At 43.6% G+C, this 24,061-nt stretch overlaps 1 protein-coding gene across 1 annotated transcript in view; it reads left to right on the top strand.

Annotated features, from left to right (window-relative positions):
* LOC112250475 (sodium/potassium/calcium exchanger 4-like) overlaps positions 1–21,695 on the top strand; it is a 70,727-nt gene extending 49,032 nt beyond the window's left edge. Inside the window, exons 4-17 of the mRNA XM_024420654.2 lie at positions 3,626–3,700; positions 4,046–4,130; positions 5,630–5,733; positions 7,285–7,359; positions 7,617–7,642; positions 7,826–7,879; positions 8,574–8,671; positions 11,685–11,854; positions 12,135–12,279; positions 15,180–15,346; positions 15,728–15,842; positions 16,043–16,155; positions 18,267–18,332; positions 20,249–21,695. Of these exons, the coding sequence (XP_024276422.1) occupies positions 3,626–3,700; positions 4,046–4,130; positions 5,630–5,733; positions 7,285–7,359; positions 7,617–7,642; positions 7,826–7,879; positions 8,574–8,671; positions 11,685–11,854; positions 12,135–12,279; positions 15,180–15,346; positions 15,728–15,842; positions 16,043–16,155; positions 18,267–18,332; positions 20,249–20,398 (1,443 nt within the window). The 3' untranslated portion in view covers positions 20,399–21,695. The remainder of the gene's footprint in view (positions 1–3,625; positions 3,701–4,045; positions 4,131–5,629; positions 5,734–7,284; positions 7,360–7,616; positions 7,643–7,825; positions 7,880–8,573; positions 8,672–11,684; positions 11,855–12,134; positions 12,280–15,179; positions 15,347–15,727; positions 15,843–16,042; positions 16,156–18,266; positions 18,333–20,248) is intronic.
* The last annotated feature ends 2,366 nt before the right edge of the window (positions 21,696–24,061 follow it).

Genomic DNA, 24,061 nt, shown 5'->3' with positions numbered 1-24,061 from the left:
AGCATCTCCAATCCAAAATTAAATCTAGAATCGGCTTCCTATATCGCAACAAAGCATCCTTCGCTCATGCTGCCAAACATACCCTCGTAAAAATGACCATCCTACCGATCCTCAACTTCGGTGATGTCATCTATAAAATAGCCTCCAACACTCTACTCAACAAACTGGATGCAGTATATCACAGTGCCATCTGTTATGTCACCAAAGCCCCATACACTACCCACCATTGCGACCTGTACGCTCTCGTTGGTTGGCCCTCGCTTCATACTCATCGCCAAACCCACTGGCTACAGGTTATCTACAAGGCTCTGCTAGGTAAAGCCCTGCCTTATCTCAGCTCACTGGTCACCATAGCAGCACCCACTCGTAGCACGCGCTCCAGCAGGTATATCTCACTGGTTACCCCCAAAGCCAATTCCTCCTTTGTTCGTCTTTCCTTCCAGTTCTCTGCTGCCAATGACTGGAACGAACTGCAAAAATCTCTGAAGCTGGAGACTCACATCTCCCTCACTAGCTTTAAGCGCCAGCTGTCAGAGCAGCTCACAAATCACTGCACCTGTACATAGCCCATCTGTAAACAGCCCATCTATCTTCCTACCACATCCCCATACTATATTTATTTATTTATCTTGCTCCTTTGCACCCTAGTATCTCTACTTGCACATTCATCTTCTGCACGTCGACCATTCCAGTGTTTAATTGCTATATTGTAATTACTTCGCCACCAAGGCCTATTTATTTCCTTAACTTACCTCATTTGCACTCACTGTATATAGACTTTTTGTTTTCTTTTGTTCTACTGTATTACTGACTAGGTTTTGTTTATTCCATGTGTAACTCTGTGTTGTTGTATGTGTCGAATTGCTATGCTTTATATTGGCCAGGTCGCAGTTGCAAATGAGAACTTGTTCTCAACTAGCCTACCTGGTTAAATAAAGGTGAAAAAAATAAATAAAATAAATAAATACAGTGCCACCATTGGGGCTTGCTAACAAGGACTGTGCCCCCCCTCTCTCCTTCTCCCTGGCTGATGTGAGTAAGACATTTAAATGTCACAGACAAACTGAAATGGTCCACTCACACACAGTGTGATGGAAGAGGGCGCAACAGTGCCTCTTCAACAGCTTACAGACGGCAACAGCTTACAGACGGTAGGCAATTAAAGTCTCAGTTATGAAAATTTAGGACACTAAAGAGGCCTTTCTACTGACTCTGAAATACACCAAAACAAAGATGCCCAGGGTCCCTGCTCATCCGTGTGAACGTGCCTTAGGCATGCTGCAAGGAGGCATGAGGACTGCAGATGTGGCCATTGCTATGTCCATACTATACTGTGAGATGCCTAAGACAGCGCTACAGGGAGACATGATGGACAGCTGATCGTCCTCGCAGTGGTAGACCACATGTACCAACACCTGCACAGGATCGGTACATCCGAACATCACACCTGCGGGACAGGTACAGGATGGCAACAACAACTGCCTGAGTTACACCAGGAATGCACAATCCCTATATCAGTGCTCAGACTGTCCGCAATAGGCTGAGGGTGGACTGAGTGCTTGTAGGCCTGTTGTAAGGCAGGTCCTCACCAGACATCACCGGCAACAACATCGGCTATGGGCACAAACCCAACGTCGCTGGACCAGACAGGACTGGCAAAAATAGCTCTTCACTGATGAGTCGCGGTTGGGTGCATTGAGTTACATTGAGGCCTGTACCTTTTATTTAACTAGGCAAGTCGGTTAAGAACAAATTCTTATTTTCAATGACAGCCTAGGAACAGTGGGTTAACTGCCTTGTTCAGGGGCAGAACAACATATTCGGTTACAAGTCCAACGCTCTAACCACTAGGCTACCTGCTGCCCCAGGTAGCTACCTGCCTGTACTCTGGAGCGGGATCGATTTGGAGGTGGAGGGTCCGTCATGGTCTGAGGCGGTGTGTCACAGCATCATCGGACTGAGCTTGTTGTCATTGCAGGCAATCTCAAGGCTGTTCGTTACAAGGAAGACATCCTCCTCCCTCATGTGGTACCCTTCCTGCAGGCTCATCCTGACATGACCCTCCAGCATGACAATGCCACCAGCCATACTGCTCATTCTGTGCGTGATTTAATGCAAGACAGGAATGTCAGTGTTCTGCCATGGCCAGCGAAAAGCCTGGGTCTTAATCCCATTGAGCGCTTCTGGGAACTGTTGGATCAGAAGGTGAGGGCTAGGGCCATTCCCCACAGAAATGTCCGGGAACTTGCAGGTGCCTTGGTCTGAAGAGTGGGGTAACATCTTACAGCAAGAACTGGCAAATATGGTGCAGTCCATGAGGAGGAGATGCACTGCAGTACTTAATGCAGCTGGTGGCCACACCAGACACTGACTCTTACATTACAGATACTGACTGTTACTTTTGATTTTGACGCCCCTTTTGTTCAGGGACACATTATTCAATTTCTGTTAGTCACATATCTGTGGAATTTGTTCAGTTTATGTCTGTTGTTAAATCTTGTTATGTTCATACAAATATTTACACATGTTAAGTTTGATGAAAATAAATGCAGTTGACACTGAGAGGATGTTTCTTTTTTTGCTGAGTTAATCTGAGTATGCTGAGTATGCTGAGGTTATCATGTCAAGTGTACCGAAATAGGATTATATTCTCTCACACAATGGTAAGGAACAATAGCCTGGTCCCAGATCTCTTTGTGCGGTCTTCCCAACTGCCATGGTTATTTGGCATGACAATGATCATAGGAGTTGGCTATACAGCACAAACTGAGATCTTGCACCAGGCTAGGAGAATACGATGCACTGCAGAAAATGTTTAACCAATAAATACAGTTTTCGAAGTGATGGGATCAATCCCAAATCAACCCGGTGTTCCCCATACTGTGTTTTATTTTATTTATCTTGCTCCTTTGCACCCCAGTATCTCAACTTGCACACTCATCTTCTGTACATCTATCACTCCAGTGTTTAATTGCTATATTGTAATTATAACGCCACTATGGCCTATTTATTGCCTTACCTCCCTTATCCTACCTCATTTGCACACACTGTATATAGACTTGTTCTATTGTATTATTGACTGTTTGTTTATTCCATGTGTAACTCTGTGTTGTTGTTTTTGTCACACTGCTTTGCTTTATCTTGGCCAGGTCGTAGTTGTAAATGAGAACTTGTTCTCAACTAGCCTACCTGGTTAAATAAAGGTGAAATATATATATTTTTTTAAACTAGCCCCTACCCAACTAGTCAGTTGTTTAGATCTGAGAGGATTGGAAGGGTATTATTCTACCTAATCCAGTAGTAGCTGTTCCATCTTTCCGCCAGATATGATAGGTAGCATTTTCACCACATTTCTTACTTGATGTATCTAATCATAGCTGTATCTCATCTTCTTTGAACTAGTGCTCTTCTGTATCTCATCTTCTTTGAACTAGTGCTCTTCTGTATCTCACCTTCTTTGATCTAGTGCTCTTCTGTATCTCACCTTCTTTGATCTAGTGCTCTTTACGTTCATCCTCTCCTCTCCTTTATTCCTTCATTGAGATCTTCCAACTTTCCTATTTGTTCAGCCAAGTTAACGTTTCAGACACACATACACACTGACTCTTCTCTCCCGTCTCGACAGGCCCTCTATATGTTCCTGGCCCTCGCTATAATCTGTGACGACTACTTTGTACCGTCGCTGGAGAAGATCTGTGAGGTGAGAGACTCTTGTCAGGACACACAATCTAATCTGGTGAAACTGGTCTGAGATATTAGCATGGGCCCACCGTGGCTCTAGCATTATGTCCTTACCACAGGTGAGTTTTCAGCCAACTTAGTAGCTAGGACGGCACTTTGCTTCTCTCGAGCAATGCTTTTGATAATCAATATTTTCTGCGTGAACTGAATCAAATCTTTCTAACAAAGTACTTTGCTATTCTATGAGTGGTCTTGGTTGTCAAGATGATGACAAAAGGGCCACATTAACCTACAAAGCTTTTGGGAAGCTCAGCCCAACTAACCACTCCTGTCTCCTCTTTCGTTCTCTCTTTCGATCTGTTAGAAACTAGACTTAAGTGAGGATGTTGCCGGAGCCACTTTTATGGCAGCTGGGAGTTCTGCTCCCGAGCTGTTTGCCTCCGTCATTGGTAAGATATGACACACACAAACGCCGTCGCGCACTCACACACACACACACACACCAATACACACCGGCACACTCACACGCTCCTTTACACAACACAGAAAACTTGGAAACCCAGAATTAAAATCCTGTCGAATCTGATTTGTATTTGTCACATGCTCTGAATACAACGAGTGTAGACTTTACCGTGAAATGTTTGCTTACCAGTCCTTGCCAAAGATGCAGAGTTTCAAAAATGAAATAGTAACACAAGGAATACAATAAAATACACAAGAATAGAACTATGTATTACAGGGAGGACCAGTACAAATGTACAGCGGTACGAGGTATTTGAGGTAGATTTGTACATGACGGCAGGGTAAAGTGACTAGGCATCAGGATAGATAATTATAAGGGTGAAATAAAGAACAGAGTAGCAGCAGCAAACGATGAGTGTAAGAATTGTATGTATTTGTGTTTGTGTTGCTGATGTGCGTGTATGTGTGTGCGCGTATGTAGTGGTGTGCGCGTATGTAGTGTGTGTCGGTTTTGTTTTGTGTGGGGGTGTAATTACATCAGATGCTTGATTAGGTTCTGGGGGAGATGTATGATAAAAGACACTAACGACGTCTCCACCTCCCTAAATGGATATTCAGCCAAAGCATGTCCCATCCACGCCCGACATTTTAAAAGAGGTGAACACCTGCGAATGTGTGATTTGTCCAAATGACCAGTGACAAAAAGATTTGTCTTTAGTCTTCACATCCCACAGTCTGCTGACTGACGCTGCGATAGCATTCAATCCTAGATTTTTTATTTAGTCAAATGCACAGATGTAGTTGCAGTATACAGTGAAATTCTTAAGCTCCGAGCTCCAACAGTGCAGGTGTAGGAAGTCCGGGGGGACAGTCGGAGCATGTAGCTGACTATGGTGGCTATTCAGCAGCCTGATGGTCTGAGGGTAGAAGCTATTGGCCAGTCTGATAGTTTTAGCCATGATGCTCCTGTACTGCCCACGTTTGAGTGATGGAAGCGGGAGAACAGGCCTTGGCTTGGGTGGCTTAGGTCCCCCATGATCTTCTTGGACTTCCTGCGACACCTGGTGTTGTAGGTGTCCTGGAGGGCAGGCAGTGTGCACACAATGTTACCCATAGGCACCCTATTTCTGTCCACTAGAGATTAACCAACACACCGTCAAAATTCAACAAAAAGTCAGACAAACCTACACACCAGGGATGGGGTCAATTAAAATGAAAGGCAGTCAATTCAGGAAGATATTTTAATTGAAAATTCCAAAATGCAAAAACATATGAAATAAATAGCTACTCTTCAGTTTATTTAGAAGTCATTGAAAATAGCTGCAGTTTTTTAGTTATTTTGAATTGGTATTTAAGTTTACTTCCTGAATTGACTGCTTTCAATTCGAATTGACCCCAGCCCTGCCACACACACACACACACACACACACTCTCCCAGATAGTTGTTGTCGAGGCTGATTGTGGTTGGCTAACTCCCCCTGTACAGGTGTCTTCATCACCCACGGTGACGTGGGGGTGGGGACAATCGTCGGCTCAGCGGTCTTCAATATCCTGTGCATCATCGGCGTGTGCGGAATATTCGCCGGACAGGTGTGTGTGTTTCTGTGCACATGCACATACACGTGGCTGTTTCTGTGGGTGTGTGTCTGTGTGTGTGTGTGTGTGTGTGTGTGCGTGCATGTGGATCTCGTTTAGTGCAGCATATGCATTTAGATCACTTATGGGCTGAGAAGTAAATTGAAAGATTGAGTTCTCCTATGGGGAACCATGTCTACATGTCTGATAGTTAGCAATTGCTCCCAGCTGTCGTTAGTCTCTGGAAAGCATATTTCTGGTCCTGTATTCACGAAGACTAGGAGTGCTGCTCTAGGACCTGATCCTAGATCAGCATTTCTAGTCTGAGATGTTTTATACACTATATATACAAAAGTATGTGGACACACCTTCAAATTAGTGGATTTGGCTATTTCCGCCACACTGTTGCTGACAGGTGTATGTGTATAAAATCGAGCACACAGACATGCAATCTTCATAGACAAACAATGGCAGTAAAATGGCCTTACTGAAGAGCTCAGTAACTTTCAACGTGGCACCGTCATAGGATGCCAACTTTCCAACAAGTCAGTTTGTCAAATTTCAGCCCTGCTAGAGCTGCCCTGGGTAACTAAGTGCTGTTATTGTGAAGTTGAAACGTCTAGGATCAATAACGGCTCAGCAGTGAATTGGTAGGCCACACAAGCTCACAGAACGGGACCGCCGAGTGTTGAATCGTGTAGTGCGTAAAGATCGTCTGTTCTTGGTTGCAACACTCACTGAGTTCCAAACCGCCACTGGAAGCAACGTCAGCACAATAACTGTTCATCGGGAGCTTCATGAAATGGGTTTCTATGGCCGAGCAGCTGCATACAAGCCTAAGATCACCATTCGCAATGCCAAGCGTCGGCTTGAGTGGTGTAAAGCTCGCCGCTATTGGACTCTGGAGCAGTCGAAATGCGTTCTCTGGAGTGATGTATCACGCTTCACCATCTGGCAGTCTGACGGACAAATCTTGGTTTGGAAGATGCCAGGAGAACACTACCTGCCTGAATGCATAGTGCCAACTGTAAAGTTTGGTAGAGGAGGAATAATGGTCTGGGGCTGTTTTTCATTGTTCAAGCTAGGCCCCTTAGTTCCATTGAAGGGAAATCTTAACACTACAGCATACAATGACATTCTATACGATTCTGTGCTTCCAACTTTGTGGCAACAGTTTGGGGCCCTTTCCTGTTTCAGCATGACAATGCCCCCGTGCACAAAGCAAGGTCCATACAGAAGGTTTATCGAGATTGGTGTTGAAGAACTTGACTGAGCTTGCACAGAGCCCTGACCTCAACCCCATCAAACACACCTTTGGGATGAATTGGAACGTCGTCTACGAGCCAGGCCTGATCGGCCAACATCAGTGCCCGACCTCACGAATGCTCTTGTGGCTGAAGTCCCCGCAGCAATGTTCCAACATCTAGTGGTAAGCCTTCCCAGAAGAGTGGAGGCTGTTATTGCAGCTAATGGGGACCAACTTTTGTCCACATACCTTTGGTCATGTAGTGTATCTGCAGGGATATGATCTCTTTCCTGACTGACTGTTTCTCTCTAAATTTCTAGGTTGTAGTGTTGGGTTGGTGGTCTGTTTTCCGAGATTCATTCTACTACGTCTTGTCGATCCTCGCTCTTATTGCGGTAAGTCTGAAAGTAAAATGCACATTACATGTACTGTATGCGACTATAAACAATATATTTATTTAAGTATTTTATTCGGATCTCCGTTAGTTTTTCTGAAAGCAGCAGCTACTCTTCCTGAAGTCCACACAAAACATAAAACATGACATAATACAGAACATTAGTAGACTAGAACAGCTCAAGGACAGAAGTACATGTTGAATAATTCCTAACTGCCATTATTTTCATTTCTGCCTGTGCTCTATTCCCCCCCCCAGTTTATCTACGATGGGAAGGTAGTGTGGTAAGCTAGCCCCACCTCTTTTCGATTGGTCCTTAAATAATACCTTGATGTGATGGAATTTGCATTAGTTGCTTATCTGAACTGTGGGGCTCCTTATTGGGTGATGTGATTTAATTGGGCTTCATTGGGTAACTGAGATACGATGTGATTTCAGTGGTTGTCTCTCCGTTGTGTCCGTCTCAGGTGGGAGAGCCTGGTGTTGGTGGTCATGTACTGCGGATACATCCTCATCATGAAGTAAGTGATGCACTACTGAGTCAGGGACTTTACAAAACTCAAGGCGTCACGCCCAATGACATTGATGCGGTGGGGAGACCGATTGACGTCATTAAGGTATCTTCTATATTTCCAAGAAATATACATAGACTCAATGCAATGATATTGAATTTGAGTGCCCCCTGAGTTTCTGTGGGGTGGAAGATTTTCACCTGTCTGTCTCTGTCTGGCTGTGTGTCTGCCCTGGTTCGTCCAGGTCACTCCCCTTGTGCTCCGACCACCTTTCTATGACCCGATATGATGCCACTCAGAGAATAGCCTACTACGCGCTGACCATTTCAGATACCATCCTACCTTGCCCATACGGTTCGCTGTATAACCTATGTGTGCATACATACAGGATGATGTCAAATACACAGCGTGGTTTCACATTTACCAGAAGTTGCAGGACTGAGTTTGCCACAGTTATCGTACACGTGAACAGTCACAAACGTTTTGCTGCAGTTCCCTGTATACATGGGGACAGTTTCCCAGACCCAGATTTAACCTCGTGGTTGAATACAAAGATATTTGAATTGAGATGAAGTATGTTTATTAATTGGTGTTCAGGAAACTGTTCCTTAGAGTTTACAGACCACTGCATAGTGTTCAGTTATTGTTTATTGGGTGTTGATGAAAAACATTAACCAGTGTCCCCCTCTCCGCTCTTCTCCAGGTTTAACCAGAGCTTGCAGAAGTTATTTGCGAGTAAAGACGACAAGGACAAGAATCAGGCCAATGGTAACGCAGCGGCCAGCAGCGAGATGCAGGATGGTAATGCTAGTTATGATGACAGTGTGTGGGATGCCGACCCCGTCATTGCCTATACTCAGCACGGCAGTAGGTAAGGCTAACCAGGCAGGCTGTAGTACACATCAAGGCTTCTCTCGAGACATGGGCTTATTCTCTGTCTCTTTACTTGTCTTCTTTTAACCCCAAAAGTCGAAGAAGACTAAAATGAACTATTGGTCGTCTCTGATCAAGTAGGGTTGAAGGAATGGCGGGCATTCTAGGTCAAATGTCATTAACTTTGACTTATCTTTGCATCTGTCCCATTATGGCATCTGAGAGCACGGGCAGCACCATTGAATCAATCTCCATTTTGAAGTAGTCAAATTTCTTCTGCTACTCCTTCCAACAAACAAACTGAAAGGGTGAATACTGCCACCTGGAGTATGTTGTTTGAACAGGTATAAAGCCAAGGTTGGCAATTTACTGCCACCTGCAGTTATGGAATGAAGACCCTCTTTGACCGTCTTTGAGCATGCTTTCTCACGCGGAAAAGTATTCTCAAGCTAAAGAGGGAACGCCCACTTATACAGACAGGAACCGCGGCAATGGCATAAACCGCCATTGCCGCGGTTCCTGTCTGTATAAGTGGGCGTTCCCTCTTTAGCTTGAGAATACTTTTCCGCGTGAGAAAGCATGCTCAAAGACGGTCTTTATGCAACATCCTCATTAACCACCATCTTTGAGATTACTACTTCAACATGGTATAAGTCCTCCATGTGGTTGCCCATGCTTAAACAGGCTTTTGGACACTATATATCTGGAGCTAAGTCTATAAATTGGGCAGGAATATGAACTTGTGGGTCCATGGGAGTTGGGTAGGACTTCCTCGGTCAGTGTGGTGGAGGTGTTGCAGTTCTACAATCTCCATTGTACTGTGCCGATTGACAATGGGTAATAGGTAACCTTCAGCTCAACCACAGCACTTGGTTCTCTATCTCTACCAGAGGAGGCTGGCGGGGGGTGCTACAGGAGGATGGGCTCATTGCAATGGCTGGAATGGAAATGTGAAACGTATCGGACATATGGAAACCACGTTTGACTCGGTTCCATTTATTCCATTCCAGCCATTGCAGTGAGCCTGTCCTCCTATGGCCCCTCCCGCCAGCCGCCTCTGATATCTACCTCTCTCTCTCTTCCTGGCCGCCTTATCTTTGGTATTAATGTCAGCAACTAAACACATGAAAATAACAGTCAGACATAGACAAACAAACAGTTCAAAGGTCAGATCAGTAACTTGTATAGATGCGGCCATATCTTCCACTTTCTTTCCACTAATGTCAAAACGCCTGTCTGTTTAGTCTTACCAAACCCACTGTTGCTTAATGTGTGTTGTGTTTCTGCACGCTAGATTGCAGTGTTTCTCTGCTTGCCTCTTGAGGTATCAACCCACTGACTTGTGGTAAATTAATATCAAAATATAGGGAATGTTTATGTCAGCTTTGTTTTCTTAGTATGCATGTCAATTTATATATCATTCATAAACGTAAGAGTTGAATATAGAACACTTATCAGACTCTGAATTCGGGCCATTTTACCAGAAATAGGTGTCAAACACAAGAGGAAACTTCTCACGGCAAGGTGTTTTTACACCTGAAATGGATTTTTGGTGTTTGATGTTTTTTTGCTAGCATGTTTGTGTGTGAGTCAGAGTTTCTGTTAGCTGGTAATAGCCGGCATTTGGCTAATAAAATGAATTAATTGAAAAGCCGATGAAGATAATTGCTGCTGGCCAATTGTCAGAGAGAAGAAGATAAAATCACATTGTAAAATAATGCTTTATAGCCTCTTCATTGATGGAAATACCAGTCGATGTAAATACATGACTGGTCATGCTTATCGGTCTATAGGTATATTTGCATAGTTCTGTGGAAATAAATTAGTCCGTGTCCAGTACTTTCGTTATACATCTTATTAATCACACGCAAACAGCATACAGATACAGAACCTTTGAGCTGAAAATCTGTCAGACAATGTGAGAGCTGCTGCTACAGTATCTCAAACAGAAAATGAATAGCCAACCGCAGGCAGGCTTCAACACCACTTAGCAATGAGCTGGAGGCAGCATATGCATTTTGAAAACATATACCTAATTGTTTGAAACCTGAACGTTTTACGACATCTTATGAGGCATGTCTTACCTTCAAAACAGCCTAGACGAAATCAGACCATATCCGTGGAGGCAATTATTTTCTATAGGCTTTCATTGTCCAGTAGCCAAAGGCACAATCCTAGTCTTTTTAACAACCCATCCTAGTTGTTTCCTCAGATCTCCCTCCTTTCTACATTTCTAACAGTGTTTTCATCTCTGTCACATGAAAGCGCTGGCTTTGTGCGGTGCACTTTGACAACGGGGTTTTCCCGTTAATTGCATGATGGAACAAACATTCACACGTAGCCTACGGCCTTGTGAGCATTGCCGCCCTTATAACGTGAAGAAATAATAGGTGGTCAACATATTTAAGCTAAACGTTCTGATCTGTTGCATCAGACTCATTGCTTTTGAACTTCTTTTTTTTATGTAGCTTTGGCTCCTCGGTTGTATGAATTTGGTATCTATCCTCCCACAACTGTTCCCAGAGTCTGTTTGGAATAGGCTATTTCTTTCCCGACAAGCTGACAAATAGAATAGGTCAACTTTTCTACTATGGGGGATAGTATATTGACATAGGGTAGTGATTTTACTCCTCTTGTTGGCTGAGGAAACCAAATGTGGACAGTTATTCTTCATCTTCAAAGTGCACATCAGAATTCAGTAAGAAGGACATCGTTGCATCCTCGGTTTGCATGTTCTGTTCATATGAATTACCATAATCTAAATGCGATTTCTGTCATTCTGAGCACCGTGGTGAACGCCCTAATCTTGTTATGCACCCAATGCATATGGGTCCGGTACATTTCCCAAATGTCCAGCGCCACACTTTCCTAACAGAAACCCTGGTATGTGAGTGTGTGTGTGTGTCAGTTTTGAATGTCTAACATGTCTGTCCGCCTCCAGTCAAGCCCAGTAAGGCTTACAGTCGTGGGTCTGTGGTCATGGTCGATGAGATGATGCATGCCAACCCTCCCAAGATGCGTTTCCCCGAGGCCGGCCTCCGCATCATGATCACCAGCCATTTTGGACCCAAGACCCGGCTGCGCATGGCCAGTCGCCTCATCATCACTGAGGTATGGATAGAGAGTGATGCAACTGCAGGAAGATGGTTTGTTTCAAAGTTAGAGAAGGCAATGATCTCATTTGTATAAATTTGATAGTGCTGTTATTGCTGTACTGTTGACTACTTGGGTCGTGTTCATTAGGCATCAAACGAGAAAAAAACAGACTGAATCAGGGGGGAATATCTGGACTTGCTCCAATACCAAATACTCCCTTTCATTTTTCATTGAACAACATTTTCCGACGTGTGCCTTAATGAACAACTCCCTGTTTTGCCTCTTCCTGTGACAGCGTCAGAAGCTGGTCCAGGGTGCCAACGGAGTGGAGACCCAGGTGCTGGAGGGGAAGGTGGATGTTGAGAACGGCAACGTGCCCGAGGACAAGCCTGCAGAGGAGGAGGCCGAAAATGAGACAATCTCCCCCTTTCATATCCCTGGTGTGTGTGTGTGTGTGTGTGTGTGTGTGTGTGTGTGTATTTGCATTTGCTGTGTGTGTGTTGTTTATCCAGACAGAGCTGGACATTATTGTGGATATGGCTCATTAGATTTAAACATGTGCTTGCACTTCAGTAGACGCAGTGCCCTTACCCAAATGATCCAGTGACTATCATATCATGACTAATTCTAATGATCTTTGACAGAGAGTTCTGTACATGACAGACACTGCTCCAATGTGTGTATGAAACCTCCAAGTGCTTTATGATTGAAGTAGCTGATGAGTTAAATTGGTTGTGTTAGTGCTGGGCTAGACCAAATACCTGCACCTTAACCCTGCACCTTCGAGACTGCTGCCCAAAGTTCAGTCATTGAACACTGGTCACTTAAATACTGTTTTACCCACTTCATATGTACAGTGCTGTCGGAAAGTATTCAAGCCCCTTGACTTTTCACACATTTTGTTAGGTTACAGCTTTATTATAAATGTATTCAATTGTTTGTTTCCCTTATCAATCTACACACAATACCCCATAATGACAAGCAAAAACAGGTTTTTGTATTATATATATATATGTACTTATGTACATATGAATACTTAAGTAAATGTGATATTCCAGTGTTATATATATAAATATATATCATAAGTATTCAGACCCTTTATTCAGTACTTTGTTGAAGCACCTTTGGCAGCGATTACAGCCTCAAGTCTTCTTAGGTATGACGCTACAAGCTTGGCACACCTGTATTTGGGGAGTTTCTCCCATTCTTCTCTGCAGATCCTCTCAAGCTCTGTCAGGTTGGATGGGGTCTCTCCAGAGATGTTCGATCGGGTTCAAGTCCGGGCTCTGTCTGGGCCACTCAAGGACATTCAGAGACTTGTCTTGAAGCCACTCCTGCAATGTCTTGACTGTGTGCTTAGGGTCGTTGTCCTGTTGGAAGGGGAACCTTGTGGGAGCTAAACTCATGACTATGATAACATTTCCATTATTAGCAGCATCTAGACTGTCCACTGTAAAGTGCTGAGACAGAATGGCTACATAAGGAATGGAACATATAGGACCAGGGCCCCACTACCATTATAACCTATACAGCTGTCAGATGTGGGCGTTAACAAGCAAGAACTGAGACTGAAAGACAATGGTGATGAAAGGTCACGGGGAGTTATTTTCATATAGAGGGAGGGGACTCTATACGTTATGCAAAGACAGAATACTATAAAGGCAGGGCTCTGTGATAACAGATTGTACCTGTTTCATGAAATTGCTCGGCTCTGTTACTTTGTAATAAAGTCTAACTGAATCTACAGGTTCCGGTATCGGTGCAAATATTTGACTCAAGATTTTCAATAACAACCTTCGCCCAAGTTAGGTCCTGAGCGCTCTGGAGCAGGTTTTCTTCAAGGATCTCTCTGTACTTTGCTCCGTTCATCTTTCCCTCGATCCTGACTAGTCTCCCTGTCGCTGAGAAACATCCCCACATCATGATGATGCTGCCACCACCATGCTTCACCGTAGGGATGGTGCCAGGTTTCCTCTAGATGTGAAGCTTGTCATTCAGGCCAAAGAGTTCAATCTTGGTTTCATCAGACCAGAGAATCTTGTTTCTCACGAGTCCTTCAGATGCCTTTTGGCAAACTCCAAGCGGGCTGTCATGTGCCTTTTACTGAGGAGTGGCTTCTGTCTGGCCACTCTACCATAAAGGCCTGACTGATCTGGAAGGTTCTCCCATCTCCACAGAGGAACTCTGGAGTTCTGTGAGAGCGACCATCGGGTTCTTGGTCACCTCTCTGACCAAGGCCCTTCTCCCGCGATTGCTCAATTTGGCTGGGCGGCCAGCTCTAGGAATAGTCATGGTGGTTCCAAACTTCTTCAATTTAGGAATGATGGAGGCTACTTTGTTCTTGGGGACCTTCAATGCTGCAGAAATGTTTTGGTACCCTTCCCCAGATCTGTGCCTCGACATAATCCTGTCTCTGAGCTCTACAGACAATTCCTTTGACCTAATTTGCTCTAACTTTCCAAATCATGTCCAATCACTTGAATTTACCACAGGTGGACTCCAATCATGTTGTAGAAACATCTCAAGGATGATCAATGGAAACAGGATGCACCTGAGCTCAATTTCGAGTATCATAGGAAAGGGTCTGAATACTTATGTAAATAAAGTATTTCAGTAAAAAATTAAAAACTGTTTTCACTTTGTCATTGTGGGGTATATTGATGAGGGAAAAAATAATTTAGTACATTTCATAACAAGGCTGTAAAGCATGGGTGGGCAACTACTAGGTGTGTTGGCTGGGGCAAAACTGTGACATCAGGCCCTCGAGGACTGGAATTGCCCACCCCTGCGTAATGTAACAAAATGTGGAGAAAGTCAAGCGGTCTGAATACTTTCCGAATGCACTGCATGTGCTGTATTCTAGTCATTGCTCATCCTATATAACTACTGCTGTACACATTTTCTATTCATATACTGTCCATAATGCCTTTACACAACATCAAATGCATATGTATATTTATATTCCAGACTCTGACATTACTCATTCTAATATTTCTTAATTTCTTAATTCCTTTTCATTTTTTGGGATTTGCGTGTATTGTTAGGTATTACTGCACTGTTGGAGCTAGGAACACAAGCATTTTGCTACACCCGCAATAACATCTGCAAAATATGTGTGCGTGACCAGTAAAATGAGATTTGACCTAGTTTTTCCAGGACCAGAACGCTGTTCTAGAATGAGTTGTATGTTCTCCTAGGGAGTTGTTCTCCTAGGGAGTTGTTCCTCACCACTGTGCTTCTGCTTTGCTCTTTGGAATCTTTTTGGAAGCACTTTGACTTGATATTAATAGGGCCTTATAAATACATGTGGTTGATTTTACCTGCCCCTTCAATTCTACAGCGGGCATCAGCAGCAAGTGTAAGTGGCTGATCGCGTGGCCCCTGCTGCTCCTCCTGTTCTTCACCATCCCCAACTGTGCCAAGCCTCGATGGGAGAAGTTCTTTATGCTCTCCTTCATCCTCTCCACTGTCTGGATCGCTGTCTTCTCTTACTTCATGGTCTGGATGGTGAGTGTCAGGGTACAGTAGTGGACGTGTTTAATTATTCTTAACCAGAAGTCCCCGCTAGAATAGTAAACAAACAAAAATTTGACCAACTGGGGACATTTTGTTAGTCCCCACGAGGTCAAATGCTATTTATAGGGGGTTTAGTGTTAAGGTTAGGAGCTAGGGTTAGTGTTAAGGCTTTTGGGTTAAGGTTAGGATTAAGGTTAGGGTGAGAGTACAGGTTAGCGTTATGGAAAATAGGATTTTGAATGTCCCCACAAGGTTAGCTTAACAATACTGTGTGTGGGTGTGGTGTGGTGTGTGTGTGGAGGAGGGGTGTGTGTGGGAGTTGTGTCTGGCTGTTTTGGTCACTGATCAGTTGTAATGTGGGTGTGGTCACAGGTCACCATCATCGGCTACACCCTTGGCATCCCAGACGTCATTATGGGCATAACTTTCCTGGCAGCGGGCACCAGTGTACCAGACTGCATCGCCAGTCTCATCGTTGCTCGGCAAGGTACAACTCTACTTTCTGTCATTTCCCTTTAACGGTTTGTGAGGATGGAAATCAATGGCATCTACTCATTGAAAAACAAAAGGTATCTTTGAACTGTACCATCTTTGGCAATAATCTTGTCTTAAGGCTTTTCAAAGTTAATTCTGGGTGTTGCTTTTAAGTACAATGCTTGTATTTGAATGACAACTATTTCTGTTTAGGAATGGGTGACATGGCAGTGTCCAACACCATCGGCAGTAATGTGTTTGATATCCTGGTTGGGCTGGGGTTGCCCTGGGCGCTACAGACCATGGCGGTCAACTATGGCTCTGAGGTAAGAACAGCTATAGGGAACGGAGTAGGGTTCAGTTGCCCCTTGTCGCTGATCTTGGATCAGTATAGCATTTCCCCCACAAATGTTTAAGGTTAGAATAGGGGGATGGGAAGCTGATCCTAGATCTGTACCTTCACCCTGGAGCATAGGGAACAGCTTTCCTTGTAGGGAGCATTGGGAGATTACTGCTTTGCTTGACGTACGACTTTGTAACTCAATGTGCACGGTAAATACATGTAGTTTAGTAGTCATCTTTCAGGAAGCGTATACACTGAAATGAGGTCAAGTGATGTTGACTCTGAGCACTTGAGTTGGAAGTGTTCATCAGTCATGTTTTGGAGAGGGAATAACACATTTTTTAAGGACTACTACAACAAGTGTTTCAGTACTGTGTGATTGAGTCCTTGACCCTACTGTTTCTCCAGCTCTCTCCTCCTCTCCCACACTTCAACTAGGGGTGCATCTCAATAGTATAAAGCATACTCCTGGCCAGAGAGGAAGCCACTTAAGACTATTGAGACGCCCGTGAGTTAACTATGACCACAGCCATGTATTTAGATAGTTGTTCCAACTTTTAGAATTTTGAATATTGCTTTAATCTATACAGTTGAAGTCAGAAGTTTACATACACTTAGGTTGGAGTCATTAAAACTAGTTTTTCACTCCACAAATTTCTTGTTAACAAACTATAGTTTTGGCAAGTCGGTTAGGACATCTACTTTGTGCATGACACAAGTAATTTTTCCAACAATTGTTTCACTTATAATTCACTGTATCACAATTCCAGTGGATCAGAAGTTGACATACACTAAGTTGACTGTGCCCTTAAACAACTTGGAAAATTCCAGAAAATGATGTCATGGCTTTAGAAGCTAATTGACATCATTTGAGTCAATTGGAGGCATACCTGTGGATGTATTTCAAGGCCTCCCTTCAAACTCAGTGCCTCTTTGCTTGACATCATGGGAAAATCAATAGAAATCAGCCAAGACCTCAGGAAAAATATTGTAGACCTTCACAAGTCTGGTTCATCCTTGTGAGCAATTTCCAAATGCCTGAAGGTACCACGCTCATCTGTCAAACAATAGTATGCAAGTATAAACACCATGGGACCACGCAGCCGTCATACCGCTCAGGAAGGAGACGCGTTCTGTCTCCTAGAGATTAATGTACTTTGGTGCGAAAAGTGCAAATCAATCCCAGAACAACAGCAAAGGACCTTGTGAAGATGCTATATCCATAGTAAAGCGAGTAGTACCGACATAACCTGAAAGACCGCTCAGCAAGGAAGAAGCCACTGCTCCAAAACCTCCATAAAAAAGCCAGACTACGGTTTGCAACTGCACATTGGGACAAAGATCGTACTTTTTGGAGAAATGTCCTCTGGTCTGATGAAACAAAAATACAACTGTTTGGCCATAATGACCATCATTATGTTTGGAGGAGAAAGGGGTTGCTTGCAAGCCGAAGAACACCATCCCACCATGAAGCACGAGAGTGGCAGCATCATGTTGTGGGGGTGCTTTGCTGCAGGAGGGACTGGTGCACTTCCCAAAATAGATGGCATCATGAGGTAGGAAAATTATGTGGATATATTGAAGCAAAATCTCAAGACATCAGTCAGGAAGTTAAAGCTTGGTCACAAATGGGTCTTCCAATTGTACAATGACCCCAAGCATAGTTCCAAAGTTGTGGTAAAATGGCTTAAGGACAACAAAGGTGCAAGGTATTGGAGTGGCCATCACAAAGCCCTGACCTCGAAATGTTTGAGTTAAACAATTAAGTTAAACAATTTAAAGGCAATGCTACCAATTACTAAATGAGTGTATGTAGACTTCTGACCCACTGGGAATGTGATGAAAGAAATAAAAGCTGAAATAAATTATTCTCTCTACTATTATTCTGACATTTCACATTCTTAAAATAAAGTGGTGATCCTAACTGACCTAAGACAGGGAATTTGTACTAGGATTAAATGTTAGGAATTGCGAAAAACTGAGTTTAAATGTAATTGGCTCAGGTGTCTGCAAACGTCCGACTTCAACTGTACATTAAGTTAATTATATTTTTAAATATTCCCCATGTAATGTTAACTATGACTTCCCCTCTAGGTCATTATCAACAGTCGAGGACTTCTCTACTCTGTGGTGCTGCTGCTGGGTTCTGTGGCTTTAACGGTGAGAAGATTCTGTCCTCTGTAGCTCAGTTGTTAGAGCATGACGTTTGTAACGCCAGGATAGTGGATTCGATTCCCAGGACTACCCATAAGTAAAACTGTTATGCACGCGTGGCTAAGTTGCTTTGGATAAAAGCATCTGCTTAATGGCATATATTATACATGTATTACATTATACTACTGACCAGAGTCTTACTTTGTATAGAGACCACAGTATCTATGTCTCTGCCACTGAACAGTCTGCCAGTGTATTCGGCTATGGAACCAATGTTTTTTCAAAGGGAGTCATCAGTTGACTGATGATCGACGACGGAGAAGAATGTCCAACTAAAAACACTCAGGCCGTCATTGTAAATAGGAATTTGTTCTGACTTGCCTAGGATAATGCTACTGTTTTGTCTCAAACTCTTCCGTGTGTGTGTTCGATTTAAAGAGGCACTATACAGAAATCGCTCATTTCCTGGTTGCTGAAAGTATCTGCACCTTTCTGATTTTCTCACTGAATGTTATCAGATCTTCAACCAAAACCTAATATTAGATAAAGGGAACCTGAGTTTACAAATAACAAAAAAAAAGTAGACATATTTTATATATTTAATTAATAAAGTTATGCAATACCAAATTCCCTTGGGTGGACTTGAAATGAGCAGTTCATGCTTGAAAACCCACAAATGTTGCTGAGTTAAAGCAGTTGTACATGCATGAATGGGACAACATTCCTCCATATTGATGTGAGAGACTGATCGACAACTACAGGAAGTGTTCGGTTGGAGTCATTGCAGCTCAAGGTGGCACAACCAGTTAGTGAGTGTTATGGGGCAATTACTTTTTCACAGGGACTTTCGGTGTTGGATAACTTTGTTTATTAAATCATTATGTAATTGTTGTGTTACTTGTTCACTCAGGTTCCCTTTATCTAATATTAGGTTTTGGTTGAAGATCTGATAACATTCGGTATTAAAAAATATGCAAAAGTAGAGAAAATGAGAAAGGGGTGAATACTTTTTCACGGCACTCTACAGTATGTGACAAAACAAACAAGCAAGTATCGTGTAGGTAATCATTGTACCATCTAAACCGCTGTGATATTTTCCATAGCCACAAATATTGTATTTTCAGCTGTTTGAAGCTGGTGTACAAAAGCAAAAGACACAAAAAATGAAACTGAAGAACAGGACCCATAGAAAAATAGAACATATTTACCGGTTGTTAGACCTCCTTTCGATGTTAATGGCAGATCTGTAACACCATTGGTCGGTCGCCCAAAACGTTACATATTGCAGCTTGAAGAGCTAAATTGGTGTTATTGAAAAATGTGTCTAATAAGCACAATTACACGAATGGAAATCATCATCATTCGATTAATTACATTAACAGGTGTCTTAATTTAATTAGCTAATAGTTTCCCATTTTTTTAATGATCATATGCTGAAATCAGGTCTAAGAATTTAGAACATTTTATAAATGTAAATATTTCTGTCCCATTCTAAACCGTGTGCATGCGCACTTGCCTTCTTGCACATGCGTGTGCGTGCGCGTGCGTGCGTGCGTGCGTGTGCGTGCGTGTGTGTGTGTTGCAGAGACAGATGAACAAAAGTGTTGCCAGTAATTTCTTGATGAACCATCAGCCACTATTCAGGTGTACATAGAGAGGTCTGATGTACCTCTGACTATGGTTGTGTACCCTGCTCGGACGTTGCATGCATCAACCAATGTTTGCGTGCCATGTCATCAACAGTCGGGCCACAAGTTTGCTATAACATATGATGTGGTTAGCTGATACGTAATATCAAGGCATTGTAAGATAAGCCATTGTAAGGCATCAAGGCATTGTAAGATCTGGCATGCGTCAGCTACGCCTGGGCATAGGAACACACCCTAAGTATGGTGTGCTGTGTGTGTGTTCCACCTCTGCAGGTGGGGGGGATCCACGTGAACCACTGGAAACTGGATCTGAAGCTGGGTATCTACACGCTGGTCCTCTACGCTGTCTTCCTGTGTTTCTCCATCATGATAGAGTACAACGTGTTCACCTTCGTCAACCTGCCGATGTGCATGGAGGAGTAGCTAGACCCTGCCCACCCACGCTGACCTCTGAACCAGGATGCTCCATCCCCTCAATCCCAGAGAGCAACCAATCACAATCAACCTTCTTCGCCGTCATCCACTACATTACTAACCCTTGTAACTGAATCTCCTGTCTGTCTGACTCCATCTTTCATTGTCATAACTGACCTGTTGACCTCTTGATCTGCTCATTGTCTTTAAATCTGTCTCTCCCTGTGCTTGGACTCGCTTTCCCATGAGGCTTTGTTCTGAGGAGTGGATGGACGCCTCTCCATGCCTCAAACGTCCTCCCCTCTCTCATCCAACAGACTGGACCCAGTGTCAGACTACTCTGTTTTCCATTTAACCCCTCCAACTATCTCTAGTCTTACTGTGCTTTCATTAGCATTTCATCAAAGGCTTTAGAATTAAGGGGATCCTACTCCCTCTCACAACAACCCACACATACCTCAGGTTAGGGTTAGTCGTAAACCCCAACATTGACACTCGACCATTTCTCCCACTCTCCCCCATCAAAACCTCTTCTCTTAACCTCCCCACCCCACACCACAGATCTACCCAAAGACCCTAGGAAGAAAACACAACCTCACCCTCTCGCCCTCAATCTCTACCTCTCCCCCAAATCCCGCTTGTGCCCCCACCCTTTGGAGGAGGAACTTTTTTCTACTTCTACTCGTTCTGGCCTGGACCCCTCTGACATGGTCCAGGCTGTGATAGTTTCCTGTTTCCACATCACTACGTCCCACCCCACTGCACCAGAAACTCATCTTCACTTCTCCCCATCACCTCTTAAGAAGGACATTTTGTCAGGAATCTTTATGTAAAATGAGTCCGCGGTCAACTCAAAGCTGAGACTGAAAGAAGAGCGCATATGATGTATATTTGCAGCACTGCACAGTGTTAAACTTGTAAACATGTACTTTTTTTCTCCATTTTTTTTTTTGTACCGTGTGGGTTTTTGTTTTTCAAACGGGAGTTTAAAAAGGACTCTGAAATATGTAGAGGAGCGCTTGTTGCAATCATAAAGGACGTTGCCTGTTTCACAGTAAGGAATTGTGCACAGGGAAAATGCTTTTCTTGCTTTTTGCTGTAAGGAGATTTGGCCCTCCTCGAAGGCAGGGCGTCTGGCTGATGGAGGCGACTCTATAACCCGTTGTGTTGAAAGTTCAGCTGTTGTTTTTTTTCCCTCGATCCGAGACTGATATCTCTCACACGCACCCTCCAACTGCAAAACACTAAAGAGAGAAACAACTCACTCCGGATCTTGGGGAGATGTGACAGATAAGTCACTGAATGGGGGGGGATACGGTGTCATCTTTGGAATGGTGTCCATATTAGGACATCTTCGCACAGCAGCATGGAGAAATGTGTATTGTATCACAGATGATCGTAATCGGTCTGTTCTTCTCATCTTCTGTCATTGACCCCCCTTTGACCACTAGGGGGCAATGCTGCCCCCTCACTCTGATCTGTCTGTGCATGGCAGGGGTCTTAAGCAACCACAGCTGTTTGGTTATCAGGGAATATTTGGAGCCTCTGAAGTTCCAGTAGGTGGCGCCATTGGTGGTGTTCGCTCAATGTTAATTACATGTAGATATTGCACTTTAAAACAAGCAAAGCCGTCCTCTCATTCTGAGTCAACTAGTGCTTCCTTTGAGTGTAAGTATGTACATTATATGTGAGTGTGCGTGCGTGGGGGTGGGGACACACCCGTGAGCACACAACAGTCTGTCTGCAGTGCATTGTACTTACTGGGAGTATAAACGCAGGCTCCTCAGCAGTACGAAAAGTGATAGGCTGAGGGGCGTGCGTGCGTGCATGTCCCCCCCCCAACCCCCACCCACTTTACAAAAAACGGCAGCTACAAGCTACTGCAATCTGAAACATTTGACGTCATGCAAAAACACCTGCGGAGACCGAGTCTACAATAAGCTGGAAACATTTGCTTTAATAGGGGAGTGTTAATGACGAAAACATGACCTTCCCTTTTTGTGTTGGCAGCAGGTACTTGTATATGCAATCTCAATGTTATGCGTTCTGTGTGTTGGAATTAGAAGGGCCCCTATGGAGGTTGCCATAATGTTAGGGGAACATTTGAGCTCGCTTGTGTGAATGACAGCTGAGGAACCGAGCCAGAGGACATGGATGGAACGTTCTGGAATGGGGGATTCTGTGTGTGCGGGGGAGTCCGACCCTCCTGGCACAAGGGCATTATTCAACCACCAACTCTACCTGAAGACCAGACCAGAGGGGAAGGACACCAGCCGGGAAGCTGGGAAACCCCCCCCAGGCTACAGATGGTTTAGTCCAGTGTACTCTGAACTTTCTGGAAATTCTCCTCCAGGAAAGACAACTTTGTGAGATGAGATCTCATCTGTGTGTGAGTGATGAACCTGAGTAGCAGACATTTTAGGAGTTGGACCCCTAAGCTGCTACTCCCGGGGAGGTATTTGACTCTAGCTGCATTCTCTTGGAAGGAGGTGACCACATAGGTCCTCAAGACTCTCACCCCCCCCCCTCCCCATCCTCCTCATCACATCCCAATGCCATCAATGCTACCCATATCGTGTGTCCTCCACCCTGCTCGACTGTCAATTTATAGCAGTTACCCTCACTGCACAGTATGCCCCCCAGTTGGTCTTTTCCCTGTAGAGGAGTGTAAAAGTATTCTCTACTAGTGCCATTTGGATTTGATTCTCATTGTTTCCTTCTTGTTAACTATTGTCGCATTCTCAATCTTTTCGTTTGTTGTTATTAACTGTACATACAGTGGGGCCCGAAATGATTGACACCCTTGATAAAAATGACAGTATAAAATAAATAATTCAAATACTGAGCTAAATTGTATGCAAAAAAAAAGAAGGGGAAATGATGTGATTTTATACTAATATAATTGCTCAGAGAAAGAGTAATATATAGGGTAGGGGTCAAAATGATTGACACCCCTGTTTTCAATACTTCACTTTGTGAGGATAACGGCACTGAGAATTTTTCTACACATTGGGAGGAATCATAGACCATTTCTCCATACAGTATCCTTCTACATCCTTGATATCCTTTGTCTGCGCTTATGGACGGCCCTCTTCAATTCAAACCACAGGTTTTCAATGGGGTTTCAAGTCCGGAGACTGAGATGGCAATTGCAAAATGTAGATTTTGGGGCCGATTTAACCATTTTATTTATTTCATTTTGTGTGCTTGGGTTATTGTCTTGCTGGAACATCCACTTGCGGCAATGTTTCAGCCTCCTGTTGAAGGAACTAAGTTTATTAACGGTGAAATTGGACCCCTGCTATTTTCATAAAAAAATATGACTTTTGTTAATTAAACAAAATCTCTTTCTCTGAGCAATTGGTAGTATATCAGTATAAAATCATAATCTCCCAATTATTTGTTTGCATACAATATAGCTTATATTTAATTATTTATTTTATACAGTATTTTTATCTCATCTTTATCAAGGGTGTCAATCATTTCAGACCCCGTGGTACATATGTACAGTTGAAGTGGGAAGTTTACATACACCTTAGCCAAATACATTTAAACTCAGTTTTTGAGTGAAGTGCACCAGTCCCTCCTGCAGCAAGGCTGGGATGGTGCTCTTTGGCTTGCAAGCCTCACCCTTTTTCCTTCAAACATAATGATGGTCATTATGGCCAAACA

The sequence above is a fragment of the Oncorhynchus tshawytscha genome, linkage group LG05 (genome assembly GCF_018296145.1).
Source record: "Oncorhynchus tshawytscha isolate Ot180627B linkage group LG05, Otsh_v2.0, whole genome shotgun sequence".
Lineage (NCBI taxonomy): Eukaryota > Metazoa > Chordata > Actinopteri > Salmoniformes > Salmonidae > Oncorhynchus > Oncorhynchus tshawytscha.
This window is presented reverse-complemented; position numbering and strand designations above follow the sequence as displayed.